General features: G+C 37.6%; 1 protein-coding gene across 2 annotated transcripts in view; it reads right to left on the reverse strand.

The window, feature by feature from the left end:
- Positions 1 to 2,784: 2,784 nt before the first annotated feature.
- arhgef10la (Rho guanine nucleotide exchange factor (GEF) 10-like a) overlaps positions 2,785 to 15,979 on the reverse strand; it is a 202,956-nt gene continuing 189,761 nt past the window's right edge. For both annotated transcript variants that reach the window (XM_079844412.1, XM_079844411.1), the window contains 3 exons: positions 12,143 to 12,314; positions 8,712 to 8,834; positions 2,785 to 6,380 (listed from right to left, as the gene is read on the reverse strand). In XM_079844412.1, coding sequence (XP_079700538.1) covers positions 5,845 to 6,380; positions 8,712 to 8,834; positions 12,143 to 12,314 — 831 coding nt within the window. In that variant the 3' untranslated portion in view covers positions 2,785 to 5,844. The remainder of the gene's footprint in view (positions 6,381 to 8,711; positions 8,835 to 12,142; positions 12,315 to 15,979) is intronic.

A 15,979-nucleotide genomic window follows, 5' to 3' on the forward strand; every position in this document is an offset into this window, starting at 1 on the left:
AAAACTGAAGGTCTTGAATGTTAACGTTCATAGCTTACAAAGCACTGGTTAACAAAAAACATGTTATCTATTTTTCCAGATTCCATAGAGATAGAGTGGAAGAGAATGAGATGAACTCCTAAACATTATTGTGCAGTAAACCTCTTTGAAAAAGCACTGTCCAAAATGCTGAGTTTGCTTTTTCAAGGAAAGAAGAGGTTTTTGACCAACAAATAGCGTTTGTTTGAAAGAAAGATAGCACAAGCACACTTTTCAAACAAAACATTTCACAAAAAAAAAGCTTTTTGGGTTTTAAAACGATTAAACAATAGATATATTGTTCTAAATAAAGACAGACACATTCTGGTTGTCAGATGTTAGTGGAGCAAAATTCTAGTAAATGCAATGGATTACACAAGTGGTGACTTTTTTGCACAATGTACACTGAAAAAAATGGTTTTCATTCAGAAATTGCTTGAAAATTTCACAAATAATATCAAAGAAATGGCAAGTAACCATCGCATTAAATGTGAAATTTATTAGTAGAAAGACTACAATCATATTTTCTTGTAAAACGCACTCCAGTTATTTACAACTTAAAAATCTTGTCTAACATTATTTCCTTTTAAAAGTATAATTAACCCCAAAATGAAAATTCTCTCACTCTCATTTCGTACAAAACCTGTATAACTTTCTTTCATCTCTGTACCATAAAATAAGATATGTATAGAAATTGTCCATTCAATGAAGTCAATCAAAAACATTTAGTGAACTATCCCTGTACGATCGATCGATCGATCGATAGACGACAGAGAAAAATGAACAATTAATAGGCCTGTGAATTAGAAAAACGCCATTCAAATTCAGCTTTGTATTTTCTTTCAAAATGCCATTAACAATTCGTGCTCCAACTGTCATTCTTAAATAAGCGCCGTACGTTTCACTGTCACACAGGTCTGACTGGCGTCAACATTATTTCATATTTTTTATCCAACAATCACAAATACTAAATGCCTTGGACACAAGTCACATGCCTCTTTAACACATTTTAATGTAAAATACAGATATGGGACAGAGCAGAGAAGTAGCCTTTTGCATTCTCTGTACAAATCATCCACTCTGGCGTTCTTTGTTAGATAGTCTATGTGTTTGTGATTTTCTTTCTTTTTTTTAAATAAAACATGCTTTCAGCAGAAGAATATTCATCTGCATGCAAATTATTCCTAAGGCTTGAGAAGGAGCATGCGGTGCGCTCACAGCTGTATTGTGTGATAGGCGAAACTCTCCCAGGGCGGGGTTAATTGACAACTTTAGTGCCACAATACGCACATGTATCTGCTGTTTTCGGGTCTGTTTGTCATCCAAAACGCTTGCATTGCAACCTGGCTCTCTTTGTTGACTCCAAGGCAAAAGTGCGGGCCGTTCTAGCACTGAACTCTATTAAAATGCAATTCAGCACTGCTGTACAATCCCCGGTTTTTGTTGGGCGAATAAATGTTCAGACTCGTCCCGCGTTGCTGACTGACTCAGCATGTGGCACCATGTGATCTCGGTTTGTCTGTGCTGCTGCTGTCCCACTGGAATATTTTACAAGGGTTCGCAAGAAATGAGCAAATGACTTATGCAAATTGAAAAGCAATTGAAATAACCACTGCTGTGACTTGCTTTTTCTGCAAAGATGAATGTGTCTGTAATGATACAGTATGTGGCAAATTTCTAATATTACAGGTCACGCTTGGACGTTTCAGCAAAAACGCACAGGCTTAAAACCGGCAAGGTCAATGCCAAGGTTATGTTCTGAGACTCTAAAGTGCCTTAGTTTGTCTCAAAGTTGTCTAAAAAGCGATTTTAGTAGTCACTGTGACACTGCGAGTATCTGAAGCTGGACTTGTAAATAACATGCCTGGGTGATTTTCTTGTGTAACGAACAAAACTTCTCTGGGAAACAGCATGTACGTGCAGCTGTTTCACAGAACTGCGAACTCCAATCAATCCAATCACATTGTGCTCAGTGCAACTGCAGACACCATTGATGCTGTGAACTACACTAACGTGGGTTTAAGTGGCTTCTGGGTCGTGTATCTGCCTAAGGCCAGCGTTCTGAAGCCAGCAGGACTAGGATGAAGAGATTCCGCGAGAGCTTTGGTCTGTCTTCACAACCCAGAACCTCCATTCCACTCTCACAGCTGTGTTTACACCTCTCATGCGCCATCTGAATACACCCAAGAGTCCTTGGGTTACGAGTACCCCTTTTCCAAACAAAACGGAGCTGGTGCCCGAAGTGAGGATCTGTGAACTTCGGAACCTGCTCATTTCCTGACTCTGAAATATGACATAACTGACCACAAACAAACATACAGTAACAGTCTTTGGCTATGTTCAAAATAGCACGCGTAAGATAATACTCGTACTAATGCAGTTTGCAAATTAGGAAATTATGAATAATTCAAACCTGGAAGAAACCCTATTAAAAACTTATGTACCTCTGCTGGGCGCAGAGGTGCTGAGCTCTGTTTTCAAATCTAAGATGTTCTGGCATCAGCAACGCTTGCGCTTGTCACCGTCCCAACACGCATACATTTATTCAGATCTGACCTTTTGGTGCAGCTTCTGGGTTTTTCCAGTGTGGCGTGTCATTTAATGCACCGTGCTTAACCACCATCTCTGTGTAAATCGTATGTAATCACAGGGATTTTTACTTTTGTGTGGGTCAACAAGAGAATATTCAGGGTTTTGCACATTTACTTCAGACTAATATGTACACGGATAACAGCGCTGCTGTTTACAAGAATCAAACACAGAGGTAGATTTGAATGTTTTTATTCTAGTAACAGTGAATTGACAAACATATAAGACTACATTTTATTATTATCATTATTATTTAAAAATCCTACAAATTCAGTGCATTTGGGGCACAAATGGAAACTTCAAGTGGTTACTTCATATGGATGGACAATGCACAATTTGTATTATTCATGTTAAATTTACCCAAAATGTCACCCAAAAATGAAAGATCTGTCATCATTCACTTGTAATAATTAAAAACAAAATTCTGCTAAACACAAAAGATATTAGTTGATAACAGTTGACGCCATTGACTTCCATAGTAGGAAAAAAAACAAAAACGATGAAAGTCAATGGGGTCGGTCAACAGTTTGGTTACCGACATTCTTCAAAATATCTTCTTTTGTGTTCAGTAGAACAAAGAAACTCATACAGGTTTGGAACAACTTAGTGGTGAGTATAATGATTAATTTCATTTTTGGGTGAACTATTCCTTTAAATCACTTTTACTTACAAATGTAATATCCAATGCTACAGCTACAATTATTATATTCAGTGAAATACTGTGGCCTTCATAAATGGAAATAAAAAACAATTTAAGATCAACAGTTAAAAAGTTTGCAGTACCAGGACAAATTATACATTTCGTACATTCATAATGTTGCATGGAATGAAAAATGCATGATGACAAAGTAGTGAGGGGTTGAAAAATAAATCATTGAACTATATTATTCAGTAGCTATTTCTGAAGAATTTTAGTGCCGTTTGCTGTTGTCAAAACAGCTTAAAACCAGCCCAAAGTGGTTTGCTAGTCTATGCTGGTTCGGTTGGGCTCCAATTCTGGCCAAGCTGGTGTTTCAACATAGAGTTTTATTCATTTATTATTTATCAGCTTGTTCGTTTGTACCAAAAACAACTTCAGTCTATTCCCCTTAACACAATATTATGTGCATCTGGCACAATTCCCAATGGAAGACTATTGAATGTCTTAAATGTGGATCAAACAAGAACAAAGAATGAGGAGAACCAACTGTAGCTTGCAGATGGAACTGCGATATTACACAAAATATCAGCGATGAATGCCCTTCAACAAGATCAAATAAACATCAAAAGCTTCACGAGATCCACAACTTTCCTGCAATTAGTGCTGCTTGTATCTTTCTACAGCCAGCTGCTAATGAACTTGCTTGTTAAGTAATGTTGATTTAAGCAGAAGTTTCATAATGACTGCCATATGGTGGAAATGTTTTCAGGTTGTCTATAAGAAAAACAAAAATGTGTCCACTAAATAGAATTGTATTTAAGCTTTACCATTCGCCATCACAGAAATGTAGGCCATCAAGAGTTTTGAAACCCATTCCACAAGCTTTTAACACTCGTGCAGCTCTGACCTGGCCAGGCTTGACTTTCAACTGAGAATCATGCGTTCACATTATCAAGAGTCAAAGGGTGAAAGTATTCTCTGAGTGACTGCACAAAAGCATGAAAAACCCTTTCACTTTGCTTCTCACGTTCCACTGATATGATTTCTTCGGATGCGGGGGAATAAAAAAAGCCCTCAGCAGCTCTGTGGCGTGGTAAACTCAAAAGAACATGATTCACTAAAGGTTGACCAGACTGAGGCCCTCAAGGAAATGTTCTGTCTGAATAGTTTAGGCCATGATTATGGTAGTCTGAGATTAAATACGTGGATCAGCATTCTGTACCAGCAAGGAAACAACTTTCAAGTACTGCACATGTACGAGTGACAGAGGCAGAATTAACTGAGCATTTATCACTATGAGCCTTTGAGTTATGGGATAGTTTTCATCAGAGGACCCAAGATCACAAGAGCAATTAATATAGGAGACATTCTTTTTCTGGAATAGTGAACAGTAGAGTCGCGAGCCTCACATTTTATATCACAAATGCCCAGTGAGAAGGGAGAAAAAAGGAAAATTCTGTCATTTACTCATCCTCATGTCTTTCCAATCCCAAATTACTTTGTTCCTTTCGACCATCTTACCATTTTTCAGTATGATAAAAATGAATGAGGGCTAGAGCTGTCAGACTCCAAAATGACAAAAAAGCACCAAAAAGTGTAGAGCGCTGATAGCTTTGTGTGAAGTAAAAGATAAAAAATGACACCATTCTTCACCAAAAAATCTTGATATCCGTCCCTACTGAGGTCTGATTTGTAAACCCCTCTTCGTTTGAATCTTATTTATTTCAATTAATCATTTGAGCCAGTTTGCAAAATCGGTCTAGATGATTTGTTCACAAAATCATTCGCATGGTCAACTCACTAAGCCCTATCATCCAGTTTTTTGCTAGTTTCAGTCCGACGCAGTTATCATTTTCACGTTGAGCGCCAACCTTGTTTAAATAGCAAATGCCGAACAAAAACGAGGTTTGTTCAGGTGCGTTGTTGGCGCGTTGCTATTTTGAGGCAACTGAAAACGACTGTGCCATTGACAAACAAAAACCTGGTCTAAAGTCAAAAGTGCAGTATTTTTTGTGTTATTTAAAGGGCGTGTTAGTAATATGCGCCTATATGCGGGTGTACAACGCGCGTACACTCTGCTTGTTACACACACAGGGACGCGCAGCAGCACACAAATATTTTTAAATAACAAAAATAAAAGGATTCCTCTCTGGGGAAGTGTTCAGTCTTCCCTCTAGGCAAATTCCGCCATGTAAATAGCGCGAGCATAACTGGCTTATAAAGGGAATGGGAGATGAGACTCTGATTGGTTTATTGTACGTTACACCCAAAACACACCCTTTACTCATTAAGAGACTAGGTACAACCCGTTTGGACCATGCGCCTGGCGCGCAGACCGTTTTATCCATCATTAAACTAGCAAACTAGTGGATTCTGACTTTACCAGTAGCAGAAAATTAACACTTTAGTGTCATATGGCCAGTTTAATTATGCTTTTGTATCTTTTTTTGAAGCTCAAAATCTCCTGTTTTCTCCAGATTTATTGTACTTGCATTGAAGAGAGTCACCTGTACAATAAATCATACAGGTGTAGAATGACATGAGGGTGAGTAAATGACACTATTTTAATTTCACTATTCCTTGAACATAATTTCAGCTCAAACAGTCAGAGGAAGCTGCCAGATCATAAGTGTGCTTTCTGCGGTGGCCGCCATCGAAACCTCCTTCAGTCGACGGAAGCCCTTCCCGCCTGAGATGACCGCTGCCGAGGTAACCCTGTCCCTCCTCACCCCTTCCCTCTCACAGGGCCGACCCTTGACCCACATGTCTGGATCATCGCTGAGTTCGTAAATAGAGCCATCTTCCATGCTGTGTTCCAAAGATTCTAAAGACGAGTTTGAGGTTTCGTCCCCTCGTGCGGTTAATGGTCGCCCAGGCAACCCTGAGGTTGAGCGGAGGCGGTACTGTAGCAACATGCCCCGCCCCTTCCCTTTGCCATCCACATGGGCGGAAACACTGGGCTGCTGGAGAGATTCCTGAGAGGACGAGTCACTCCGGTCCTCCACTCCACAGGCCGAATCATGCCCTTCCACCATAGAATCCCGCTTCAGAAGATTAGGAGACAAAGTGCTGGAAAATGCAACTAAGAAATCCACAGGCCCACAGTGTGCATTAAGGGATATCATTCCCTTACCTGTGCCACATGAAAACACAGAGAGCTCAGATTACTTTTTATCAGTAAAAAAGCAGCAATGCCAGAGGGTAAGAAAAACCTTCAAATTTGATTCTATTCATATTACATACTGATTACTTTGAATTAAAGGAATAGTTCAGAAAATTGGTCATTATACTCATCTTCGCTTGTTCCCATCACCTAGATTTTTTTTTTTTACTTCTGCGGAACACAAAAGAAGACATTTTGAAGAGTTTTTCCCATATAAAGACAATTCATTGTGGTGATGCCCCAGATGTCTTGCTCCAAAAATAATAATTAAAAACAAAAAAAACATAAAGGTTGACAGTTAAATTACTATTTTCTATATATACAATATTAACGTATATTATTAACGTATATTATTTACGATATTAACGTAACCCTATATTAATGATTTGAGCACATGGTCTAAAGTGCATGGCACAGGTGTCCGAATCCGTTTTTGCTAGTTTAACAATGGAAATAATGGTCAGCATGCCAGGCGCATGATCCAAAAGGGTTGTACCTAGTCTTTTAATGAGTCATGGGTGTTTTTTGGGCGTAACGTGCAATAAACCAATCCGAGTCTAATCTCCCATTCCCTTTAAAAGCCAAATGCGCTTGCACTATGGTGGATTCACTATTTACATGGTGGAATTTGTATGACTGAACGCTTCTCCAGAGGGGAATCCTTTTATTTTTAATATTTAAAAATGTTTGTGTGCTGCTGCACATCTCTGTGTGTAAGCAGAGTGTACGTGCGTTGTGCACCCACCTATAGGCGCATATTACTAACGCGCTGTGCCCTTTAAATAACAAAAAAAATACTTAAGACCAGATTTTTGTTGGTCAATGGCGCAGTTGATTTCAGTTACCTCAAAATAGCAACGCGCCTACAACACGCCTGAACACACCTCATTCTCAGACCAGCACACCCATGGGCGAACAGTTGAGTGCGAGTGCATTTATTATTTAAACAACGTGGCGCTGGACGTGAAAATTATAATTGCGTTGGGCTAACTAGCAAAAAACATTTAACGTTGCATTGCACCGGGTGTATGATATGGCCCAATTTTTTTTTTATATTTTAAATAAACAATGTTCTTTTGAACTTTCTATTCATTAATAAATCTTGGAGAAAAAAAAAACACATACACACACATACAGTGAGGAAAATAAGTATAAAGTATAAAGTATTTGAACACCCTGCTATTTTGCAAGTTCTCCCACTTAGAAATCATGGAGGGGTCTGAAATTGTCATCGTAGGTGCATGTCCACTGTGAGAGACATAATCTATAAAAAAAAAATCCAGAAATCACAATGTATGATTTTTTAACAATTTATTTGTATGATACAGCTGGAAATAAGTATTTGAACACCTGAGAAAATCGATGTTAATATTTGGTACAGTAGCCTTTGTTTGCAATTACAGAGGTCAAATGTTTCCTGTAGTTTTTCACCAGGTTTGCACACACTCAAAAAATCATACATTGTGATTTCAGGATTTTTTTTTTTAGATTATGTCTCTCACAGTGGACATGCACCTACGATGACAATTTCAGACCCCTCCATGATTTCTAAGTGGGAGAACTTGCAAAATAGCAGGGTGTTCAAATACTTATTTTCCTCACTATATATATATATATATATATATATATATATATATATATATATATATATATATATGATGCAGCACAACATTGATAAATAATAAGAAATGTTTATTGAGCAGCAAATCAGCAAATTAGAATGATTTCTGAAGGATCATGTGACTGAAGACTGGAGTAATGATGCTAAAAATTCTGTTTTGCACCACAGGAATAAATGACATTTTAGCATATATTAAAATGGGTATTTTCTAATAATATTTCATAGTACTTTTTACTGTATTTTTGATCAAATAAATGCAGCTCTGGGAAGCACAAGAGACTTCTTTCAAAAACATTAAATACAATCTTACCGACCCCAAACTTATTTTAAGTTGTTATTCATGATAATCTTCCTGTTTAATATCCAACACTTCAGGTTGGATATTAAATATTTAGTCACAAGACATTTTAAACCACTTTCGGGAGCTTCACAATGAACTGGCATATGGAAAGCACTTCATAATTTATAAATTCTTCAAAATGATTCTTTTGTGTTCCACAGGAGAAAGCATACAGGTTCGGAACCACATGGTGTTAAGCAAATAATGACAGAATGTTCATTTCGGGGTGAACTATTCTTTTAAAAAAGGGTTAACTATTTTAATCAGTATGCAATTGCCCTATCATCTTTCCAAAGAACTAAAGGCAGTTACGTATCATGAAGAGCCACCATCTGTGTACCTGTAATTTTGGGGATGCCCTCCAGCTTGGGCACAGGCAGGGTGATGATAATGCCCTGGGCAGTTCCCACCCATAGCAGGCCCTGGCAAATCAGCAGGCTGGTAACTCTCATGCTCTTTTGACCTTCAAAAAAAAAAAAAAATTGTATAATAATAATAATAATAATAATAATATATATATATACCACCATCACTAAGAAACATTCTATGCACCAAGATACCATTTAGCTTTGAAATTTAGCTTTTTTACTTTGAAAAGAACAAACTGGGCTAAAGAATACAAAAAAAAATTAATAATTAAAAACCGCTGATTACCTCCGCTCACAGTTGTGCTTCTCTCATCAGCTTTATTGAACTGGTCAATTATAGCAGTATGCAGGTATGACAACATTTAGATTGCTGTTGTTTAGACAAAAGCAACATTTAAATGACGATTCACAATACCCAAATCCCTAACATTAGGACTTCAGAAAGCAGCGACAGTGTAATTAAATCAAAGAAGAATAGCACAGCAGAGTCTTCAGCGTGTATAGATGGTGGCCGCATGCTCGAATTATGGCACTCGATTTGCATGAATAATCAGCAAGTGGCTAATTGATCTACTTTCACGGCATGCTCTCGGTAGTTTGCTATTGAACTTGGAGAGTCTTTGGCTAATGTGTTAGTGAAGCATTTTCAGTATGGTTGTTAGTCACCAGGAAATCACTGAAGGTCATAAAAAAACATTAATGAATACACTGCATTAGGAAGAACTCATTCTTAGAAATGTCAGCTGTCCAGTTCTGCAGAACATTCGCCTATTATACATTCTTTTTCTGTGCAAGAGGGATCACCTTAATAATGGATTGTCAAATAAATCTGCAGTTCTATAGTAATGCATATGAATTCATGAATGCTGAAAACATAAGATGCTGAGGTTTGGGGAAAAAAATGCATATTGCATATTGTATTAGATGTCCTTGAAGTTGACGCATAATGTATACTAGAACTCTTTCTGCATCAAGATTTTAAGTTAAAATGTAAGGGTTAATCCATTAAATTAAATTCATTCTCAGCATTTATTTGATTATTGTTAACTTCTACATATATTCAAATATTTTCACATTTCAGGTTGTACTATGACGATATATTATTGTATTATAATCAAAGATTAATTAAAAATAGTATATTTATAAACAAACATTAACCTAGAATACAAAAATGCTGTAGAAATGTATTAACTGACACGGAATGCATTAACTAATGTTAACAAGTTGAACCTATGTTATCATATGTAAATATAATATAAGGGAAAGTGCGTCTTAGGTAAATGGCCACAACAGTTCTTTTTCGATGAAATGGATTTAATTTCAATATTTCATGTAGTCTCTCAATTTCTCAATTTGTTTTCAATGCATTTGACTGCATTCCAATAGTTCATGTAGTCTTTCAATTAATATAAGGTAATACAATCTGCATGCTTAATATAAAAATTATTTGAGATTGTTACACTGCAAATTACACTTATTTATGATGTATTATACAAAATAATTGAATGCCAATGTAATGCCAACTAACTACATTATAAAGTTAAGGGCAGTTTAATTATATAAAAAAATGATATTCTACTATATTTATCATTATATTATATTAAATGTTAAAATTAATATTATAACATTTTCAAAGATTCTCTTCTGTATAATATCAACTTTCTGACTTTTCCAGCTATTATTAGAGAGGAAGGATCCAGCCTCAGAGCTTTAAAGAGATGTCTGGTTTGCTTATCATTTTCTAGCTGAGGAGAAACTGCAGAATAATCGGTTGACTTTAAGACAATAATTAATTCATCACCCATCACTTGCGAGCAAACCTGTGGGATTAGCAGACCATTGATCTGTAATAACTATATCAGTCCTCTTATGTGTGATGTGTGCGGATTAGCATATTCAGGAAAACCAATGGGATGTTCTGTGGGCCTAGAGAGAAAAAGGGGAAGAAGGCATCTGCCAAAGCTTATTTTCACGTTTGTGCTCCCTGGACTGTAAACCCCCCAACATAACACGGAGTCGTAGCGTTACCTCACCTAACATGAACTACACATTTAAACACAGCTAGCTGCGCAAGTTTGACAATAGCCTCAGGGTTGCAGGACCTTCGCAGACGTCTTCGGCACAATACACTCCTTCACGTGTCTTCTGAAATACATCTATTACTTTGATCCAAAGGTTTAATGTTCTCACTTTTTAACAAAGAAAAAAACCTGAGGTATAGATTTTCCCTCTTTTTCTAAACGAGATGCGGCTGTAGCAACAGACCAGCTGATATTAACTTGCTCTGGCCAGTTCCTCAAGTCTGCAACTCCACTTTGGTTTTATTTTTCACTTCCTTTCTATTCCACTTGATCGCAATTGTCTGTGACAACTGGAGAATCGTGGCTAAACGTGGACAATGCCATTCAAGTGAAATCAAACATTATTAGACAGTCTGAAAGGAATTATTCTGCTCCGGAGGATTCTGTGAGCTACTGGAGCGATGCCGCCCAGAATTTCTCTTTATATAGCCTGATGTGTGGCGCTGAATTGAACTGAAGCGACAGTTTGCTGCGTGGATAGGTAAATAATATTTAGAAACCACGCTTTTCGGTGTCCATTCTTATGAAATGAATGTTTACATCCACTACCTTTCACAGAAAGACTGTGGCTTAGCCTCATATACATTTCATTCAGCAGTAAAGGAGGGATGAAGTGAAAAGAATTTTGAAATCTTAAGATTTAAGTGGATTCATAGGAGATTAAGACTGCTAAAGGTGAGAATTAAGAGGTAAAACGTAGACAAATTTAAGGCCAGCTGCACAAAGAAAAGAATTTAGAAATTTTAAGATTTAAGTGGATTCATAGGAGATTAAGACTGCTAAAGGTGAGAATTAAGAGGTAAAACGTAGACAAATTTAAGGCCAGCTGCACAAAGAAAAGAATTTAGAAATTTTAAGATTTAAGTGGATTCATGGGAGATTAAGACTGCTAAAGGTGAGTATTAAGAGGTAAAAAAGTAGACAAATTTAAGGCCAGCTGCACAAAGAAAAGGCGCAATGGCAAAGCGCTGGCACATTACCAACATGCCACGGCTGCTGGAGTCATGACAAGAGCGTTGCCATGGCAACATTTCAAATGGAAAGCTTTGTCTGTGCCATTGTGACTTTTCCTGCCTGTAACCCGGCAGCTCCATTACTGCTCTGCGGGGTCTTAAGTTAGCTACTTATTCACAGTCTATCCCTGGAGAGCCAGCCTACAGGAACTATTCCAAAAAGAACTTCTCCGTTATTACCTTTTTATCACGAGAAGAGCGGTTCAAAGAAAAGATGGAAACAAGCGCTGATCAAGCATGTGGAAAGCATAAAAAAATTTCTATATTCAAATGAATGGGGATTCACATGGTCAAAGGAGAGATACTCACTGGGGTTGTAAAACGACGAGGGTGTGGAAATGTTGATCTCCTGCAGGTGTTCCAGCGTTTCCGTATGGAACAAGCGTATAGAGGAACCTTCTGAAAAGGCCATCCATACGCCCCCTCCGGCTCGCACCATGTGGGCCACGCTCACCATCCGGTCCTGATGGACCTCAAATCTCTAAGACAGAATGGAGGACAATGAGACTACAATAGAGAAAATAGAATTAACTAACCTCATATCGATACAGGTCAAGTGGGACAGTTTCCTTGTTGGCACCAGAGGTGGACAAAGTACAGAACTCCATTACTTGAGTAAAAGTAAAAATACTATTGGTTAAATATTTCTCCATTACAAGTGAAAGTTGTAAAGATAGATTTTTACTTAAGTAAAAGTACAGAAGTACTTGCTTTTAAAAGTACTTAAGTATCAATAGTAAAAGTAAACACATTATTTTATTATCGTTGCATTGTTGTATGAATGCACGCTATTCCATCATGGTGGTTTAAACCAGTCATGCTCCAACTGACATGCTAGCATATCTTGAACTCATTTACATACTTGCTTAAAAGTTACAAAGCTCTTATCAAAGTCAAAATCATACTAGAAAAGAAAGGTTTCTACATTGTGTTTATTTGACAGGATTGTGTAAAAACATATTTCTGAAAGGACTTCAGTTAACATTATTAGCCCAACTACGCTTTTGCATGCTAACTAACATCATTGTGGAACATTATGTGTTTGCGCTGGATCCACAAGGCTATGGCAACTTGGCGGGTAAATCTATAAAAATCATTTGACCAATCATATCATACCAGTGTTAATTTTGACAGCAAATTTGGATTTAGTTTTAGTTAGTCTTTTGACTATAACATTTTAGGCATCTGAATTGTTTTAGTTTTAGTCTAGTTTTAATTGACTATAATAAGATTTTAGTTTTCAATAGACTAAAATTCAGTACTTGTGGTCTGGCGTCTGAGAGGCAGCTTTCTGTGTGCACTTTCATGTCGTTGCACTTTTTTAGACTTATCCACGTCTGCTCTTCTGAATTTTAACTTCTCAGTATGACTATGTTTGCGCGCACTGCGTCTGGGAACTGCCGCCTTCTATTTTGCCATCAATTGATTGGTGTTCAAAAAATACTTGGAAATCATTGAACTTCATGTGATCCTACAAGAGTGATTATTGATGGGCTGTTTGCAACAAAAAAAAAAAAAAACGCATCACGTTTTAAAGAAGAAAACAAATCATCCACTTACTTTCAAAGCGGCTACAACTTTCTACTTCGAGGGCCTTGATAGAAATGTAGTGGAGTAAAAAGTATGATATTTCTCTTTCTAATGTAGTGAAGTAAAAGTAAAAGTTTCCAGAAAAAATACTACTCAAGGAAAGTACAGATACTCAAAAAGTGTACTTAAGTACAGTACTCAAGTAAATGTACTTAGTTACTGTCCACCTCTGGTTGGCACTACACTATTGAAAGGAAAGAAGAAGAAATACTAAAGGCATAGTCCAACCCAAAATTAAACTCTATCATCATTTACTTAACCTGATAAGCTTCATGAGCGCGTGCACGGGTTGAAGCGTTCTAAATCCTCATGTCGTTCTAAACCTGTGTGAGTCTCTTTCTTCAGAGGAATACAAATTAACATGTTTTTGCCCAAACAATCAAAAGTACAGTGGATCCCACTGCCTTTTTTATTTTTCAAAATATCTTCTTTTGTGTTTCTCAGAAGAAATCACACAGGTTTGGAATTGCATGAGGGTAAGTAAATGATAACAGAATTTTCATATTTGGGTGAACTATCCCTTTAAATGTAAAAACTTGAGTGCCCCACTTTACTAGTCGTTCCCTCTTTACCTGTAGTCAAAAAATTAACTCAATGCATGAACTGATTTGGGCAAACACATAATTGTGATAATGGAAAACCTCTTTGACAAGAATCTTGACACTATTTACTAATATTTCATGTTCACATATAAAATGGTCATTATGACATTTCTGACAATTCAAATTGTGCAAGACATTTTTATGGATTTTGCTAATTGTCTTTCCAAACATTTTGCTAAACTGTCAACACGGGAACATTTTTGTTTGAATTCTGAAGGCCCATTGTGCATTTGAGTTACATTTATTCTGTGGGAATTCAGCAAATACTCATTCCAAAGGGATGATACATGCCATATTATCTTTATTATAAAATTCACATTTAAATTGTACCAAATTATGTGCACAGCAAGAACAAACTATAATAATGTTGTGTAGCAGGAAGGTGCCACCCAATCTAGGTTGCATTTGAGACATTTGACCTATGTTGGGAAGTATAAACATGACATTAACATTGCCCTCATAATAATACTAATTCATTTGACTGCAGTCATATTGCTTTACTAATGGGTTAAAAGGTGGACTGGAGAACCCAAGATCCAATGAGAATCAACAAGCAGAAAAGATTGGAACACAGTTTGGTACAGAACTCAATAAGGCATGACAAAAACAAGCAGTTACCATCTCTTTTTTCCTCTCATTTGCTTTCTTTTCTCCATTACCTCACAAACTGAAAATTGAACTATAATGACAAAGGGTCCGTTGCAAATGTATCTCGTTTTTAGCTTCCCCTTTTATTCTCAAGGCAGTACATCTGCAAGGACTCAAGCACTTTGAACATCGTGAACAATGAGTATTCAGTCACTCAAGGTGGTATGAGAGAGTGAAAATCTTGTTTTTAAACTAACTCTTTATTAAGTAAAACATTCTAGCATATATGAAATGTCTAATTTAAGGCCCCTTTTATCATTTTATTCTCCTGAGCACACAGTGTACCAGCATAAAGTCCAAACTTTCTGTTTGAAAAATAGTTCAGAGCTGATTTATGGTGTTCTGTATTACCAGACACGCAAAACAATAAAAGTAGATCTCAAAAGCAGCCACTGAGGTGAAATAGGCCATCCACGTCTTCACATTTCTCTTTTCCCTGGTCGTGTTCCTGCACTGATCCCTGCAAAACACCACAGGGCTCCATTAAAAGGCAAAACCTGAGTACTTGGATTGCTCTGCTCTAGGGAAACCCTGGATTTTAGCCTGTGGCTAAAGAGTTAAGAAGCAGGCATTATTCTGGTCACCCTCCATCAAAAGATCTCTAGCTGAGTAACAGTTACTTCATCCAGAGATTAAGTTGGGAGTCCCTTTCTGGTCAAGACAACTTGACTTTTTTCACTGTATCAGAAGCATCTGTGTTAAAGATGTAATTCAGTGGAGAACACATTTACAATTAAAGGGATAGCTGACCCAAAAAGGAGCAGCTGCATCAAAGCTATCACCAAGTGCAACGTAAAGCGTCGGCTGCAGTGGTGTAAAGCACACCGCCACTGGACTCCAGAGCAGTGGAGACGTGTGTTCTCTGGAGTGACGAATCACACTTCTCTTTCTGGCAATCTGATGGACGAGGTTTGGCGGCTGCCAGGAGAATGGTACTTCTCTGACTGCATTGTGCCAAGTGTAAAGTTTGGTGGAAGGGGGATTGTGGTGTGGGGTTGTTTTTCAGGGGTTGGGATTGGCCCCTTAGTTCCAGTGAAAGGAACTCTTAATGCTTCAGCATACCAAGACATTTTGGACAATTTCATGCTGCCAACTTTGTGGAAACAGTTTGGGAATGGCCCCCTCCTGTTCCAACATGACTGCGCACCAGTGCACAAAGCAAGGTCCATGAAGACATGGATGAGCGAGTTTGGTGTGGAGGAACTTGACTGGCCTGCAATTAGAGCGGAGACTGCGAGCCAGGCCTTCTCGTCCAACATCAGTGCCTGACCTCACAAATGCGCTTCTAGAAGAATGGTCAAAAGTT

This window comes from Gobio gobio (assembly GCF_949357685.1).
Source record: "Gobio gobio genome assembly, chromosome: 19".
Lineage (NCBI taxonomy): Eukaryota > Metazoa > Chordata > Actinopteri > Cypriniformes > Gobionidae > Gobio > Gobio gobio.